Below are 15,542 nucleotides of genomic sequence, written 5' to 3'. Positions count from 1 at the left end.
TGAATCGGATTTTTGTAGGCGCCGCCGCGGTGAGCGATTTTTTTTTTTTACGTATAGAACCGTTCGAACAATAACGTTCCTTTCGCTGGCTTTAAAATCCATTTCCCGTAATAAGAACGTACGTAGGGAGTGAGTCATAAGTCGCGCACCGTAATAAAAACGAATTATTTTCAATGGTTGGTTTCATTTGTATTTTAAAAAGATATTTTTTAAGTACGCGAGACGCTTTTTCCAAACGCTGCTAATTGTAAGTTAATTCTTCGCTCTTCGACACGTCGTCTCTTCCCCGTAACGTCTTTCCGACGATACTATTTTCCATAAGAACGCCGGTGTCTCTTCACTGGCCACCACCTTCGCCATCGGAAGCGTGAAATGCCGTGTAAATATACACTTGAAAGAAATTTGGGGTCCATGATACGTTCGGAATCTCGCAAATCGTATCGGGTTTCTCGAAGTCCATGGTTAGGTGAAGGCCTCTTCAGTTCGGTTCTCCGTTCGAACTCCGGTCGCCTCGACTTGTTGACCTATCGTCCCATTCTTGAAGGATCCAGTTTCGTATCTTCGAGAACCTGACTAACGATCGCGCGTGATGGGCCGCATTTTATTGGCCGAATGCGGAATCTACGAAAGCTGATCCTCTTCTGTTCACCTATTTTTCTGTCACTTCTACGATGTATCTCGTCCTCACAGAGATGTCAAGTATTAACGAGTCACGAGAACACCAACGTTATCCGCGTTCTTTTACAAATTGTCACGAAGAGGGAAGCAAATGACTCTTTTTCCTTTCTTTTTCTTTTTTTGTTTTAATGAAAAACGAATGTTCCGCGCGAATGTGAAGCCTCTGCACGCACCTACTCGTCAACTACTTTAGACTTTTCGGAGAGCCCTTGATTTCGCAATCCGCATCAAAGTCTCGCGGCGCCTAAAACGAGGGTGGAAGAGAAAGGAGGAAGAAACGAGCCTCGCCTAAGTTCGTTAGAGTAAAGGAGAAAGGGTGCTTCCCCCCTCCCCCCCCCTCCCCCGACGTCCAAGTACCCCCTCGCGGTGTAGCGTTTGTAGGAGACGACGATTCCCTTTGCGAGGAATAAATCTTGATGGGACAGAGTGGGGCATATTTACAACCCGAAGAGAAAGACGTAGAGGAAAAGAGGAAGGCAAGAGGGAACGGGGAACCGTAGAAGGGGCACGAAAAAGAGGGCGATGGGAGTGAAGCATCCTCGACAATTCTAGGATACTCCTTGCCGGTATCCTGGGGTCCTCGCTGCACAAGGACCATTCTCTTCCTCTTCCTCTTCTTCAACGTACTCGTTCCCGTACGGACGTCGTCTTGTCCTTCTGTGCCTCGCTCCTTTTCCTCTTTTCCTCCTCGTCTCTTCCACCGCATTCGGTCTCTTTTCATCGCACGGCCTCCTCATCGCTCAACCTCTTTTTCTTTACGTTTCGCCGGTCTATACCCTTCCTTGTTCCTTTCTCCATCGGTTTCCTCTTTTGTCGGATACCACCTTCGCGACGCTCTTCTTGCTCCTCGGAATCCTCCGCGCCGTCCTGCGACTCTTCAGTCTCGTTCCGTCCGCGTGCCCTTCTCGTTTACTTTACGAAGTGATCATGTATAGGATCAGATATCACCTAATCGCGATCCTCGGGATACAGAAGTCTCTTGTAGTAACTGTACCCAATACGATCTACTTCAGGTGTGCGAAAACTTTCACTTTTTTTTTTTTTGTTTTTTACATGAAGATATTTGCTTGACTATTCTTCGAAACGTTTGCTCGACACTGTCGAGAATTTTAACATCGAAAGAGTTTACTTTAGAAATTCGAGGGTAAAAAAAAAGATACGGACAAATAGATAAAAGGGAAAAAAATAGAAAAAAAAAAGAATACAACGAAACGGAGCCGAAATTCTTAATTCCAATCAGAATTTTGTGCATTCTACCACCAGTGCTACGTCATCGGTGAAAAGTGGGTCCGACACTGAATGTTTCAAGTGGTATCACGTCGAGTGTGACTTCAGTGGGGAAAATTCATATTTTTGATGCGAAAATTAATATCCGTTTGCTCCTTTCGTCGGGAGCCGGACATGCATGGAAAAAAGAAGAAAAAAAACCTACACCGTTTTCCTTCACTGTACGAATCGTAATAAAAGTTTCCATTTAATGTAAAAGTTCTTGTCCACGCTACACACGATTTCCTTTTATCACAGCCTCAAGTGCAAAATTAATTCGAAAAAATTGTGGGATTATATTGGCTTGCTTCACAATTAATCGTCAACTAATTACGCATTCTCTTTATCACGTTCGTCACAATGGATTCTAGTATTCGTGAAGCGTCGTGAAGCGTAAGAGCGTATCGTATTTTTTCTCCCCCCGGACGCCATTACGTTAAAAACCGATACAACGACAGCGAGATTTGAACGGCGCAATCGGCTTGATCTGGAGAGCGGGCAAGTAGCTAACTATGGGAAATATATTTCCCTCTTCCTTTCCCTCCTTCTGTCGCGCCCGTATTCCCCGGATTTTTCCGATATTCGCTTCGCTCTGTCATAAACAACGAAAATATTGGCTCCGCGGTAATAAATGCGCGAAGCGTAAATTAGGAGTCGCCGTTCCTCGTAATTTCGCGCATAAATTAAGGCGGAATTATCGAAGAGTTAATTTATGATAAATTTGATGTTTCACAGAATACGTCAGAACAAAATATCTCGTCAAGTATTCACTTTTCAATTAGACGTAATTTAATTAATGCCCAATGGTATTGAACGAATCAATATCCTTGCTAAATGTTATTTAACGTTAACGTTTACGGTGGGAAAAATAAACCTTGCAATCATTCGAAGTCTGTTACTGAAATCTTTTAAAGTAAGCTTAATCTTGTTTCTAGTTTACATAGTTTTAGTTTAGTTTGGAGCTTCAGTTTATTTTATTTCAGTGTGAGTCTCCGCCGTCACGAATTTTACGCGAGACTTCCCTTGTTAAAATAAAATAATATTGTTCCGCGATATTTCCGAGCAGCCTATGCGCCGATCCTATTCTAATTCGAACTATCGGGATGTTATTATAATTAGGTAACGAAATTTAGGAGAGGAAGTTACCTTGCAACTTTGAACCGTGCCAGTCATCGTGTAATTTTCAAACTAATAAATTTTGTGTTCAGACTAATTTACATTAACGAACATTCAGTGTAATAAATATTCCACGCGATATCTTTCGAGCGTTCAATCTCGCAACTTATGTCTGTTTATTTCTTACACGAAAAGTACAATTTTGCTGAAAAACAGATTTAAAAATAATTACATTGTTAGAATATCCAAACTTTTTGCAGCAACATCATCATGCTTGTTTTACATAATACAATTTTGAATAGTCAAACATAAAGTTATTTTCTAGCTAAATTTTTCGATACCACAGTAAAATTGTTTTTTTCGTTTAATGTATTAATATTAGATCAATTGTAATCTCGATTTATTTCTTCTAGTTCTGAAATTAAATTAATTTACACCGGTAGAAATGAAGCCTATTAATTATATAGGCTTACAGCTAAAAAAAATTATTTGCGTGGCGCCGAACGTGATCGTATCATATCACCAACGAGAGATAAGTTATAACGCCGGTAAAGGCGCCAGATAAGGCGCCATCGTTGATTGGATCACCGCGAGGAATCGATATCCTTCCTCCTCTCCCCCTTCGTCCCACTTCCGCTCATCGGTTCTCTCTCTCTCTCTCTCTCTCTCTCTCTCTCTCTCTCTCTCTTACTTCCGCGCACCTACGTACAGTTTACCTTCGAACACGTCCCTCTTCTCTCCCCCCTTTTCCTGGGCCATGGTTGCCGTGGGTGCCGTGGCTGCCTCCAATTTCTCCGTGACGGTCTCATGGAGGATTCTCGAGTGCCCTCTCATCGCCCTCCGGGCCATCCAACCGAGCTCTGTCCGGCAGTCTCCATGCCAACACCCGCTCGATAAATTTATTGGTCGCCTCTGACACGACTGCCACCGAGTTGTGTCTCTTTCGCGTTCGCCAGCGAGCGTTCGCAGCTCGGTGTGTTCGACCAGATATGCGAAAGATTAAGCGAGCCGAGTCGTTCATTTCCCCGAAATATTCGCCTAGACGAAAGTCAACCGCGAAATTTTAGTTTTGTGGAGTCGCGCAAGCAGCCGTCTCAACATTAGAATTCTCTAATGTTAGAGAGAACGCGCAAAGTAAAAGTCAAATCATATTTTCTCGCAGTTGTCTCCTTTCTGGCGCCCACGTAATCATCACCATAATCTACACGTAATAATCGAGCCTGAGCAAATAACGATATTTACGCTCGATGAAATTCGATATATTAATATCCCTGATATATTAAAAGAGGTTCTCCAGCCGTGACTGACGATCGAAAAAATCCGACTCCCCCTGTATTATAAAATGGTAAATAAATTAGGAGTACGGAGATCGCGAGAGTCAACACGTTACTCGCGCGTCGGCCGCCCTTTCTCCCGATGCTCCCCCATAAATGTGCGTATACACGTAGGCGTATGCGTGTACCCATATTATGTACACACGCGTAATACGTTCCGGGGTTGCGTGCGCATGGCGCAAGATGAAACGAAAGGGCGGATGGAGGAACCGCGGAATTTGAGGAAGGCGAGGTGGCGACTGTTTTCTGATCCTCGTGTCGTTTAAAATGTTTCCCTCTTATTGAAAATTCCAGTGTCCTCGTAAAATTCTTTGTACATCGCAATAAAATCGCTTCTCGAGTATCGTTGCGAGCACGTGTTCCGCATATAATTTAGATAAAATGTTCTCGATCGTACTAACGTATAATAATTTCGATACGATCTGCTTTCTAGCGAACGTGAAATTGAAATGTCTTCATATATTTTTATATCGTAAACACATTTAAATATCTCAGTGTTCTTTACGATTGATTCTCTCAAGTTTTACGAATTTATAAAACAATTGCGCGCAATCGTATCTGTACCGAAGGCTCTCGGAATAAAGAACAGATCGTGTAAGAAGCGAACGTGCGTGTTGCACGTGCGAACCGATCGCTGAATTCGAAACGAAGGAAGGCAGGCCGATTTGGGTAACGTACGGGGTGGAAAAGCTGAGGGAGCGAAGTTGGGAAAGAGGAGTCGTGCAAATCGACGACTGTGGGAGAACTTCGAGTGGGAGTAAGAATACTCGCAGGCAGACGGAACGGAAAATGTCGAGGACGGTGGTAGAAAGGGAGAGGAAGTGATAAGGAGGAGGAATTAGTTGGGCAGAGAAGTAAAGCGGAAAGAAACAGTGGGGAAGAGAAACGGGAGGAGAGTCAGCAGGGACGATCGAGCTTTACCAACACACGCTCCCCGATACGTTTATTAACGCACGTCGCGCGCGCGTGCGCGCGCGCGACAGGGATTCGCTGGCGCAGCACCAGGATCAGCTGTGTGCGGCAAGCAGAGGGTCAAGTGTTCCTCCTTCTCTGATCTTCCCTCTTTTTGTCTCGGCCCTCCGCCCTCCGCCCGCGCTCCTCCCGCCCCGCCGGTCCTGTGCCCTCGCTCTCCCGCGCTTGCCATCCCGAATGCTTCGCGTCGCGTCGCGACGGCGACGATAAAAACGTTCGGAGTAGAAATGCTTGCGCTTGCAAAACCGCGTCGCGCCGCTAAGCCGAATCGACCAGGCTTTGCAAATCGTCGAAAATTCTCTACCATGAAAACGTGGATGTACACGTTAAGTGCTGCTCTCGCGCGCTTATCTATGTACGCCTCAATTTCGAGGTATACGAAAAAGGTAAGATGCACTCGTTATGATTTTACAATTGGAAAAGGTTTCGTTGATCCTCAACAACAGAGGAACGAAGCTTCAAACGGTCTTTCTCGGAAGTACAGAAATAAATCTTGTAAAGTTGAAAGTTAAGTTGAAACGCCATTGTCATAACGTTCGTAACGCTTTTGCATTTGAGAGAGCGGGAAGTGTACCAGGATGATGCTACTGGCTTATATAGCTCATCTCAAAGTTAAGAAAAGATAGAAAAAAGCGGGAGAGAAAAATTGTTCGTTTTACCGATGGTACGCGATGTACGGCCTATAAAAATTCACGCACGTTGGATTTACATGAATGGCAGTAGCTGTATTCAAAGTAAATACGTTATTTAGAGCGATTTCATCGAAATATTATAGATAGAATATCCGTATTCGGATCCAGACTCAAAGGACATGATAATTACGCGTATTTCCGCTTTAACGGGCGCCTACAATAAAGCGATCGTTAAATGTAGATAGAATCGGTTACATAGAAACGAACGGGAACGAGTGGCTTCTCCGTCCGTCTCTTTCGTGCCATCGCGGGACTCGTCCGGTCATCGATATCGAAACGCCAATTGGAAAGCTCTGCTGAATACTCACGAGCCGGTTGGAAATCGGAGCTTTTCCGCACTCGAGTTTCGGTTTCGCTGATTCCCAAAGCTCATCGAGGCGTAGATTGAATTGTTTCGACAAACGGCCGAACATTTAGCAGATACGGTTTTGAAATTGTTACCGTCGGATTGTCGTCTATCGAAATAAACATGCGCCTATAGGATGCTTTGGCCAATGTAATTTCAATATCGCCCATCACGATTTCATTTTAAAATTGACACGTAATTTTCGCAACGAGTGGATCGATGTGTAATTTGCGGCTAAAAAAATAAATGACGCGGCTAAAGAATGTGTTAACATTCGTTTTACACGGTTCTCCATTAGTTTCGCGCATCTTTACGAAATATGAATTTTTTCATTACGATTAATTCAACATATTGTTGTACGATATTGTCTATGTTAAATATAACTGACGATCGAAAACGAGACATTCTATAATATATCTCTTTTTAAATTTTTTAATGGATTTCCTAGTTAGATATATGAAGCTTAATTCGCAAAAAGTATTTCGTTTCTAATCGCTCATAGCTTAGAGATCGCCAACGCTGCGACTTTCTCGTTGAAGAAAAGCTGAAACTTTCTAAATTCGTCACGACGCAGCCGTAGATGAATTAAACTTAATGTCCAGTAATTTAATAATCATCTGGGAGGGAGCACGCATGTGCTAAGTTATATTCTTTCCTCGAGCGAATCAAAAATATATGAGAAGAGAGGAAAATAAAGAGGAAGCGAAGAGGAACCTCGCGAATCGTTGAGAATAAATGCCGCCTCGATTCTCGTCTCGTCTCATTTCGTTTCATTCCGTTTCGTTTCGTCGAGGCGCTAGAAGAGCCGCCTTCGAGGGCCTCCATTACCGCTACTGGCTGAAGGGAAGCGGAAGTAGGGAAGAAATAAGAAAGTAGAGAACTTGGAGTCGCAGCCGGTTCGTTCCTTCTCTACGGCGCAAAGGTCCGCACGAAAGAACTTGTGCGAAAGAGAAAACGGCGAGAAAAAACGCGGAAGAAAAAACAAAGATGATGACTATGCTGACGAAACTGCGAACTATGATGGTGATGATGAATACAGATGAAGATAGCGATGACGATAACGAAGATCATGCTGATAACGGAAATTAATGCAAACAAAGATAGAGATAATGAAGACGAAGACGAAGACGAAGAACAAGGTAAAGGCGAAGATGAAGAAGAAGAAACTGAAATATTATTTACAGACGGTAGACTGAACAGAAGATTGACGGGGGAGGACGATGCGTCGAGAAGCACGGCGGAAAAATTACTGCCTGCCTGACTAACTGGCTTCATAGAGGAAAAGACTTTTTTATATTTGGCGCACACGCATCGCGAGCACGCGGTGGCCTCAAAGGCGCGCCTTCAACCACGGGTTCCATCGATCCTCCATCCCCCTTCCTCTTCGTCTTCTCCCGCTCTGTGCCCCGCAAGAGTGGTGGGCGGAACAAAGCCACCGGAAATCGCCCGAGTGGTACTTTGGCCTGGTGGTGGCGCCATCTTGTACCATTGGGTGCTGAGTTTTATGGGGGAGAACGTGTACGCATTGTTCTTGCACCCAGGTAGTTGGTAGATGCGGGCTCACTCTCCCCTTCTCCCCCCCCCTTTCATCTTCTCTTTTTTTTACTTTCTTCTTAACGTTGCACGTGTGAGCTTCGCCGATTGGATTCTAAATAAGAAGTTTTAACGAGTTTATAATTATTACGTATTATGAGCACGTAATCATCGCAATTGCAGCATCCTCAGTGATATCGCAGTTAACCGCATGAATTTTGAACGAGGTGTTTTTGCGACTCTGTACGCAGTAGCTCTTAAATTAATTGAAAATACTGATTAAAGAGCATTGATTAAATCCACTCTGTACATACAGCGCGTCAAAATATTTGTACCGAACTCTGCCTCTGCTAATTGAATAATTTCCTTTTTTTTATAAGTCAGCCACATTTGAAACTAAGCGCGATGAATTAAACAAAGGAAACCGTTGTTCACGAGTAAACATAATTCGATCTTCATTTTCTCGTTTTCTTGTTTGAGTAAGGCACAAATTCGCGGCGAAGAATGACGATTCGAATTTGTCCATCGCGTATGGAAAATTAAAAAAAAAACTCCATTCAACTTGTCCACGTCTTCCATCGATAAGAGATGCTCCGTACATGCTTCTGCATAAAAGGAGGACAAGGTGGAGAGAAAGACGAGAACGTTTATGTAGCCTATGCCTTTTACTTACACATGTTGTACAATATTTACCTACACCCACCGTAAGCATATAAGATCGGGAGAGGACTGCTTTCATAGGAATAATGTGTACGTAAAAAAAAACGGTTGGCGGTTTCTAAAAAACAGAAAAAAAAAGAACGGAGGTCAAGGTTTAGCCATCCGACTATTCCAAAAATCGGCGTTCACGACGCCCAGACCAATTACCGCTTTGTCAAAAATAATAGCGTAACAATAAATTTATTCTGATTTTGCTTTATTGCGAATAAACTGTTTTATGAAAATGTAATACGTCCTTTTTTATATTTCTTCATTAATTATTCACAATTAATATCTGTATAATATTCATTTGCTAAAGCACAAAGCACTAATCGAAAAACTCCGCTTTTTTTTAACACATGTGGTTTTATCATCATTTATCAAAAGTGTCAAATTTTCAATGTTGTTCATCTATTTACTTTAAATATATCTAAAGAAAGGATGTTTTTTTTTTTTTTTTTTTAATAAGACTGCGTACGCACGGTATGACGAACGTTATAAAAAATCTGTTATAGTAATTTTTGCAATTATCTAAGCCACTGGGAATTTTTACTTTACACCCTCAAATATTATTTCTTTTTCGATTCCATCGAAAAATCGTGAAATAAAAATACTGCTTTATTTATATCAAAAATAAAAACTTACAAAGAAGTAGGAAATCATGAAACAATGGTGGCTCGCGTTAAGGCTGGATAAAACGATAAAGACGAGTTCAGCGTTGAAGAATCGAGAGATGCAACAAGAGGGTAGAATTTGCAAATAGCATTTATAAGCTTGATACGAACAAAAGATGCAGCCAAGGGGGAAAAGCGTAGCTATATATATTGTGGCAGGTCGAACGTGGTGGACGGGAAAGTGTAATTTCAGTTTGAAACAGGAACGGGAGAGGCCGACCCACATCGAGGTTTTGAGTGTTTGTACTGCTGACGCGGCAATCCAATCCAATCCAATACCCATAGCGAGTAGATACCTACCCGTAGCACGTACACGTACATATGAACGAATCGTCTTTCTTTCTCAGCCCTGATACCTTTTCGTCTAACGTCCAATACAATTTCGCCGCCGACGGCGGAAGTTCCGTCTCGTGGACTCACGCCATTTTCTCCCGTTTCTAATGATCCCCCAATCACTCAACTGGTACACGTACCGATGATTTATTTTGAGCAAATGTCAGCTTTATTGTCCCTGGATATTTGCTAATTATATTTACTCGGTACATAGACAAATAATCTCCCTCCGATTTCGATCGAACCACAAAATATTCTGCGATACATCGCGTAATTATGTACCTTTAGCATATGAATGGAGGAGCTTAAAGCAAATTTACAAATATATTTCAAAATAATTTAAAAATAAATTAAAAAATTTTTCACTAATTTAAAAATATATTGCAGAATAGTTTTTTGAGACTGCAAAAAGCATTTTTATTTTCTGAGGTTATCCTTTAATTAATTAATATTGGCATTCGTAAGTGATTAACGCAATGGATCTTGGCGAGCGTACGTCGAAGAATCTAATTAACTGACCTATCTGAGCACGTGATGCGAATTTCGCTCGCGATAGGATTGAAACGAGTCGAGCAACGCGCGAGCCGGCCGTAGCGGTGCGTTATTATCATAAACGCAACAATAACGAGGGATGATCCGACGTGTAAACTGTTAAACCCTCCTTCCTTTCCCCTATCGGAGGCTGTGGGTGAGGATTACCGTTGGGGATCGGAATCGTTGGGTGCGGGCCGCCTGGAATCTACGGGGGATGTTATTGTTGCCGCGAAAGAATGAGAGGAAACGTCGGGGTGGAAGAGAAAGGGTAATGTACTCTCCCTTTCTCTCTTTCTAAATCTGTCTATCTCTCTCTCGCATAGCATGATAGGAGTCTATAACTGGTATTCAAACGCGCGAGATCGCCCCTTCGGCGATATCGACGGTGTTTGCCGACTCCTATTACGAGCTCGATTGCACCAAACTATACGATTATCGTGCGTCAGTGATAGCCTTTGTACGCACGGCCGCTGAATCCCGGGGGTTAAAGAGTTACGCCACTTCGCGCGAATGCTACTGGCGTCGAAGTACGCGGTACGGTGACAAAGCGTCGAAACACACCGATCAGAAATCGCTGAACAATACAGAGTGTTTCTCGCTAAGTGCCGCAGTCTTCGAACCGCGAGTTCTCCGATCGCGTATTGTGCATCAATTTTCTTGCGAGACATCGAAGGGAATCGTCATGTATCACGATCTTCCACTTTTGCACGCTGCGTATTTTCGTGTGATCAAGTTCGAACTCGGAATTTTTATAAGCGAAGAGAAATATTTTTTTATACGTTTGTACGAACTTGGAAGTTGTAAAAATTCACACGAAATTATTATTAGGCATCCAAGATTCGCCGATCGAAAAATATAACAGTTTTCTTCGATTTCGTCAAAATAAATTTGTTTGAATCAAAGAAATTCGGAGAAAAGTTTCTTCGATTTGAAAACATTTTTTGTTTGTTTTATTAGAATTAAAGAAATAATTTGGTTGTGCAACGCAAATTTTTTTCTAATAAAAAATTAATGTATTATTATTTCTTACATTTCTGTCGGTACCTTCTTTACGTTAAAAAATTATTTGTTTCAATTAAACAAACAATGCGAACAGTTTATTTAATTATAAAAGGCAAATATCATTTCTTGAAATCAAATTTTTATTTTTCTCAATTGTATTTTTACTTTAGTTAAAAAAAAATCGAATTAAAGAAACGATTTTATCAATATCAACATAACTTATCCCCAGGTACAATTGCGTTATTCGTATTATTCTAATTTCATTTATTATATATCGTTTAAAGAATCCTTTGTCGAAGCTCTACTCGTTAGATGTTAATTAATTGAAGAATGCGCGTGCCGCCTGCGCGCATGCAATCAATTCAATTAGAATTGACTTCCACCCGTCCAGCGACACATCAAACAAACGCGATGCTTTCTCTTATTCCGCGTTCTCCCCCGTGAAGCAGCGATCATCTCGCAATTCGAACGCTCGATTCGAGGGTTATGAATATTCAAACGTGGAAATTCGCGGGTCGGCGGCAGCGGTGGCGTGCTTGTTTTGTCCTTTTGTCAGCGCGATCATTACATCTCACTACCAATTTTTTCGTCGGCTCGGCGCGAAAGAGGGAGGGGCGCGCGAGGGGATCCGAGGGGTTTCGAGGACCAGCAATATTGGAAATGCTTAAACCGGAAACGGTATAGGCACCGACGAGGCCGTGCTCGTGCGTACGCCGTGCGTATCTCGCTCTTCCCCCTCCCAACCGATGTGGGCTTTCGAAAATCTCTTATTAACGATGGGTCTGCCAGCGCTATTATGACGTTTCACGGCGTGGACGAGTGCTTATCCAGTGACGTTACCGAGTCCTACGCACGCTGCATATTATTTGGGAACTAGGGACACGCGCCGGCACGCTTCCTATTCATCTAGGCGGCTATATATTGCGCCCGGCTCGTCCCCCTTTCCCATCCCCCTCGCGTGCCCCGTGTTAATTATTGAGAATAACTACGCGTTCTCGACGCAACTAATTCATGGCAATATTTATTAAAGGATTAAATTCTAAGCCGGATACTGTTATTCGGCTATTTCTGCATGTGCGCAAATACATTATAGACTTTTCCCTTTGCATAATTTAAACGTGCCCGCGTAACTTTTGTTTTCCAGGTTATCGGAACGAGCACCAATCGGGGCAGCAATACGGTTACAATAGCGCCGGTTCGAGTCATTCGCGTGGACCATGGGCATCCGGTTATGGTATGCGCCAGTCGAATTACCCGCCTTCGGAGTATCAGTCTCATCGTAATCATTACGATAGTCATCGTCAACATTCCTCGCGGAACAATGCCAATTACCATGCACCGTACGGCTACCACAGTCAACGAGGGGTATGTTTTTTTTCTTCCTTTACATTTCCATCACATCCTAATACGAGCTGTTAGAAAAAGGACTCTGGGGAAATGAGATCCCGGGTACTCGCTAAATTAAATAAAAATAAAATATATCTAAGCGACGTGGTTTGAAGGAACAGAATTGAAATTAAGAGTTAACTCAATCGCAGAAAGTGTGAAAAAGATCGACGTGTGCTAAACTACCGTCGTTTCTTCTAATCTAAATTGTCTCTTAATATTTTTATTTCTAATTTATTAGCAATTAAATTCGACTTTAAAATTAAACGAGAGAGTTTGCAAAGAAAGTTTGCAGCAAGGATTTTTTTGTCTTCGATACTGCAGATTAAAAGTAATGAGTAAAACTGTAGTGCGTCCATTAAAATAGAACAATAGTTTTAGCCGAGATGTTACTTACCTCACATTACAGAATTACTCGACTCGAGGAGGAGGAGGAGGTGGAGGAGGAGGAGGAGGAGGAGGAGGAGGTGGTGGTGGTGGAGCAGGAGGAGGTGGAAGAGGCCACCGAGATGGATGGCGACGATCGATGTAAACGGTCAAGTAAGAAGCCGACTGATTTTAAGTCGCGTATCATGTAATAGTGTTAAGAATTAATTTTACAATGCATCATTACGCATAATATTTGTCTAATTAAGGTTTAAGAATCGTTGTCAAAGTACGCGTTCTAAGAGAGTGCGTTAGTTCGAAAGCAGTACAGCAAGACAGGTACTCGGAATGCTCGGTGAATTATTAGTGCAATAAATGCGCGATTATCAACGTATCGGTGTTCGAGCACACTGCGTATTCCGAATACTGCAACAGATGTTTTTTTGTCTCAGAGAGACAACCTCACGTATTTTTATTTCTAGTTTTGCAGAGGATGCAGAAATAAAATATCAATATATATATACACAGCAAATGTCTTAAAGATCACAGGATCTCTGATTATAAATTTGTAATTATAAATTTGTCGATAAATTTTCCACAAAGTTATATTAGCGATTATCTTTGAATTTTAAAATAACATGCACAGCAATGAAAAGAAAATGAATTTTATCGATGCTTTTTCTATCAAATTTTTTACTCTGAAACATTCCAATTTATTGGGAAATTCGTAACTGAGAGGAAACGCGCGCAAAAAAACTGATATAGCGTATATGTATTTGCTACACTTGTCGGAAACAATCCACAGGATGTGAAAGAAAATTCATATCAGGTCACGTTACACAAAAAAAAAACGTAAGCAAAATTTACGCGATCGGTCTAGTGCTCTAAAAAGTGACAGATTACATTGTACAAGAATATATTCGATCCTGATTATCTCACTTGACACTGCCTCCTTATTTGCTACAGACTAGTAAGTTATGATTTATTAATAAAACTTACTGATAAATTATATATAATATACATAATAATTCTAATGTGCACGTTAATGATAATACGCTTATCAGATTACTGGTTTCGTTTTCGCGCTTATAGCTGTATTGGTGGAAACCTAACTTGTTTGAAGCTGATGCAAATAGGATGTTTTTTTTTTCCATCGTTTATTCGATCACGTTTATAATCGATTGTAGTAGTCAATAGGATCCTCGTATTTGATTAGAACGAGTACGTTGACGCATATATAATTTGTGAATTGCATATTAATGTCTAACGCAGTAAAATATTGGTTGAATTAGGGTTACAAGAGTCATTGGATTTCGCATGCGAAACTGCGGTGTGCAGTAGCGTACGTTAAATGCAATGTCAGGGTATAGCGATACATCAATGTGACACCGAATGTCCGAATAGGCATTTGAAATTTCTCACTCTGCATTGAAATATATGATATTTCCTTAATGAAGGTTGTCCCGTGACTATTATTTGTCCATAAATTCCTATAAACTTCCTTCCTCCCCCGTCATTTCTCGAGCTAGTAGCAAGACTTAGCATTTTAAGATTTTAATTGCAATGCAGTAATTGCAAATCTAAAAAGATGCCTTCTTTATAAATGAAGGATATAAAAGTAAATAAAAATTTTAGGTGACTCATTGTCATATAATTACCGATTTTAATTATTGTCTGAAGAAAAAGTTGCGGAGTGTTCGGACAATTTAATGGAATTAACCTGCAGACGAGTGTATATATTACGAAATATTTAAGCGGAAGGAAAGAAATTAGATCCTAACATCCCTTTTTACGAGGACTGTCATAATTCGACATCTTATTTTTTTTTGTGAGTTTCTTTTCGGTTAATTAGGAATTTATGGACCGATAGATTTTTACTCGGACTATAAATCGTCGCGTACGCGCTGGAAAGGCGAAAGCGCGTCTCTCCATACGGCATTCGACGCTATCGCGGTTCCGTTATTGTCCCTTTGATGAAATAAAGCTCTTATCTGTACCAAGATCTACCCTACGCTAGTAGTTGCGGTCGCTTATCAGGTACGCCGCTCTCTCGATTCCTCTCTATTGTCTGCAATTCTCTCTAAGCGCAATGGGGCTTCTAACCATGTTCTTGTCGAATATAAGTCGCCGTAATGTGCTTGTTCACATGAACGTTTCGCGAATTTAATTTAAATGAAGACCAGTGTAAGGAGCGAATTTACTTATATCTCGATTTTATAAACTTTATAAAATCTTTGTGCACCTTTGGATCACTCAGTCAGTAACCGAAAAAGTTGTACGATCTGCGAAACTAGCTGATTACTTTGAGACTTGGAAAAGCAAGTTTCTTTCAATGTATAGAAAAAAATTTAGTAGCAAATCAATAATTCATTGTTTCATATATAAGCAAGAATATAAAATCTTCTTGGAAAAAAGATTTCTTTTTATAATCTTAAACAGACATAATTTGCTTACATGAAGAGAAAAATTTTCTTCATTCAAGCAAATTATGTGTTATTTAGGATTACAAATTCTTCCAAGAAGATTTTATATTCTTGCTTATACATGAAACAATAAATTGTCGATTTAGTATTAATTTTTTTCTGTGTTTACATTTGCCTTGTCCATTCAT

The 15,542-nt window shown here is 41.2% G+C and overlaps 1 protein-coding gene across 2 annotated transcripts in view; it reads left to right on the top strand.

Annotated features, from left to right (window-relative positions):
- The window catches only part of LOC105205191 (5'-3' exoribonuclease 2 homolog), a 32,161-nt gene extending 17,774 nt beyond the window's left edge, over nt 1-14,387 (top strand). For both annotated transcript variants that reach the window (XM_039446428.1, XM_026133867.2), the window contains exons 16-17: nt 12,324-12,544; nt 12,975-14,387. In XM_039446428.1, coding sequence (XP_039302362.1) covers nt 12,324-12,544; nt 12,975-13,097 — 344 coding nt within the window. In that variant the 3' untranslated portion in view covers nt 13,098-14,387. The remainder of the gene's footprint in view (nt 1-12,323; nt 12,545-12,974) is intronic.
- The last annotated feature ends 1,155 nt before the right edge of the window (nt 14,388-15,542 follow it).

This window comes from Solenopsis invicta, chromosome 3 (genome assembly GCF_016802725.1).
Source record: "Solenopsis invicta isolate M01_SB chromosome 3, UNIL_Sinv_3.0, whole genome shotgun sequence".
Classification (NCBI taxonomy): Eukaryota; Metazoa; Arthropoda; class Insecta; order Hymenoptera; family Formicidae; genus Solenopsis; species Solenopsis invicta.
The sequence above is the reverse complement of the archived record's forward strand: the minus strand, read 5'-3'. Positions and strand labels throughout refer to the sequence as shown.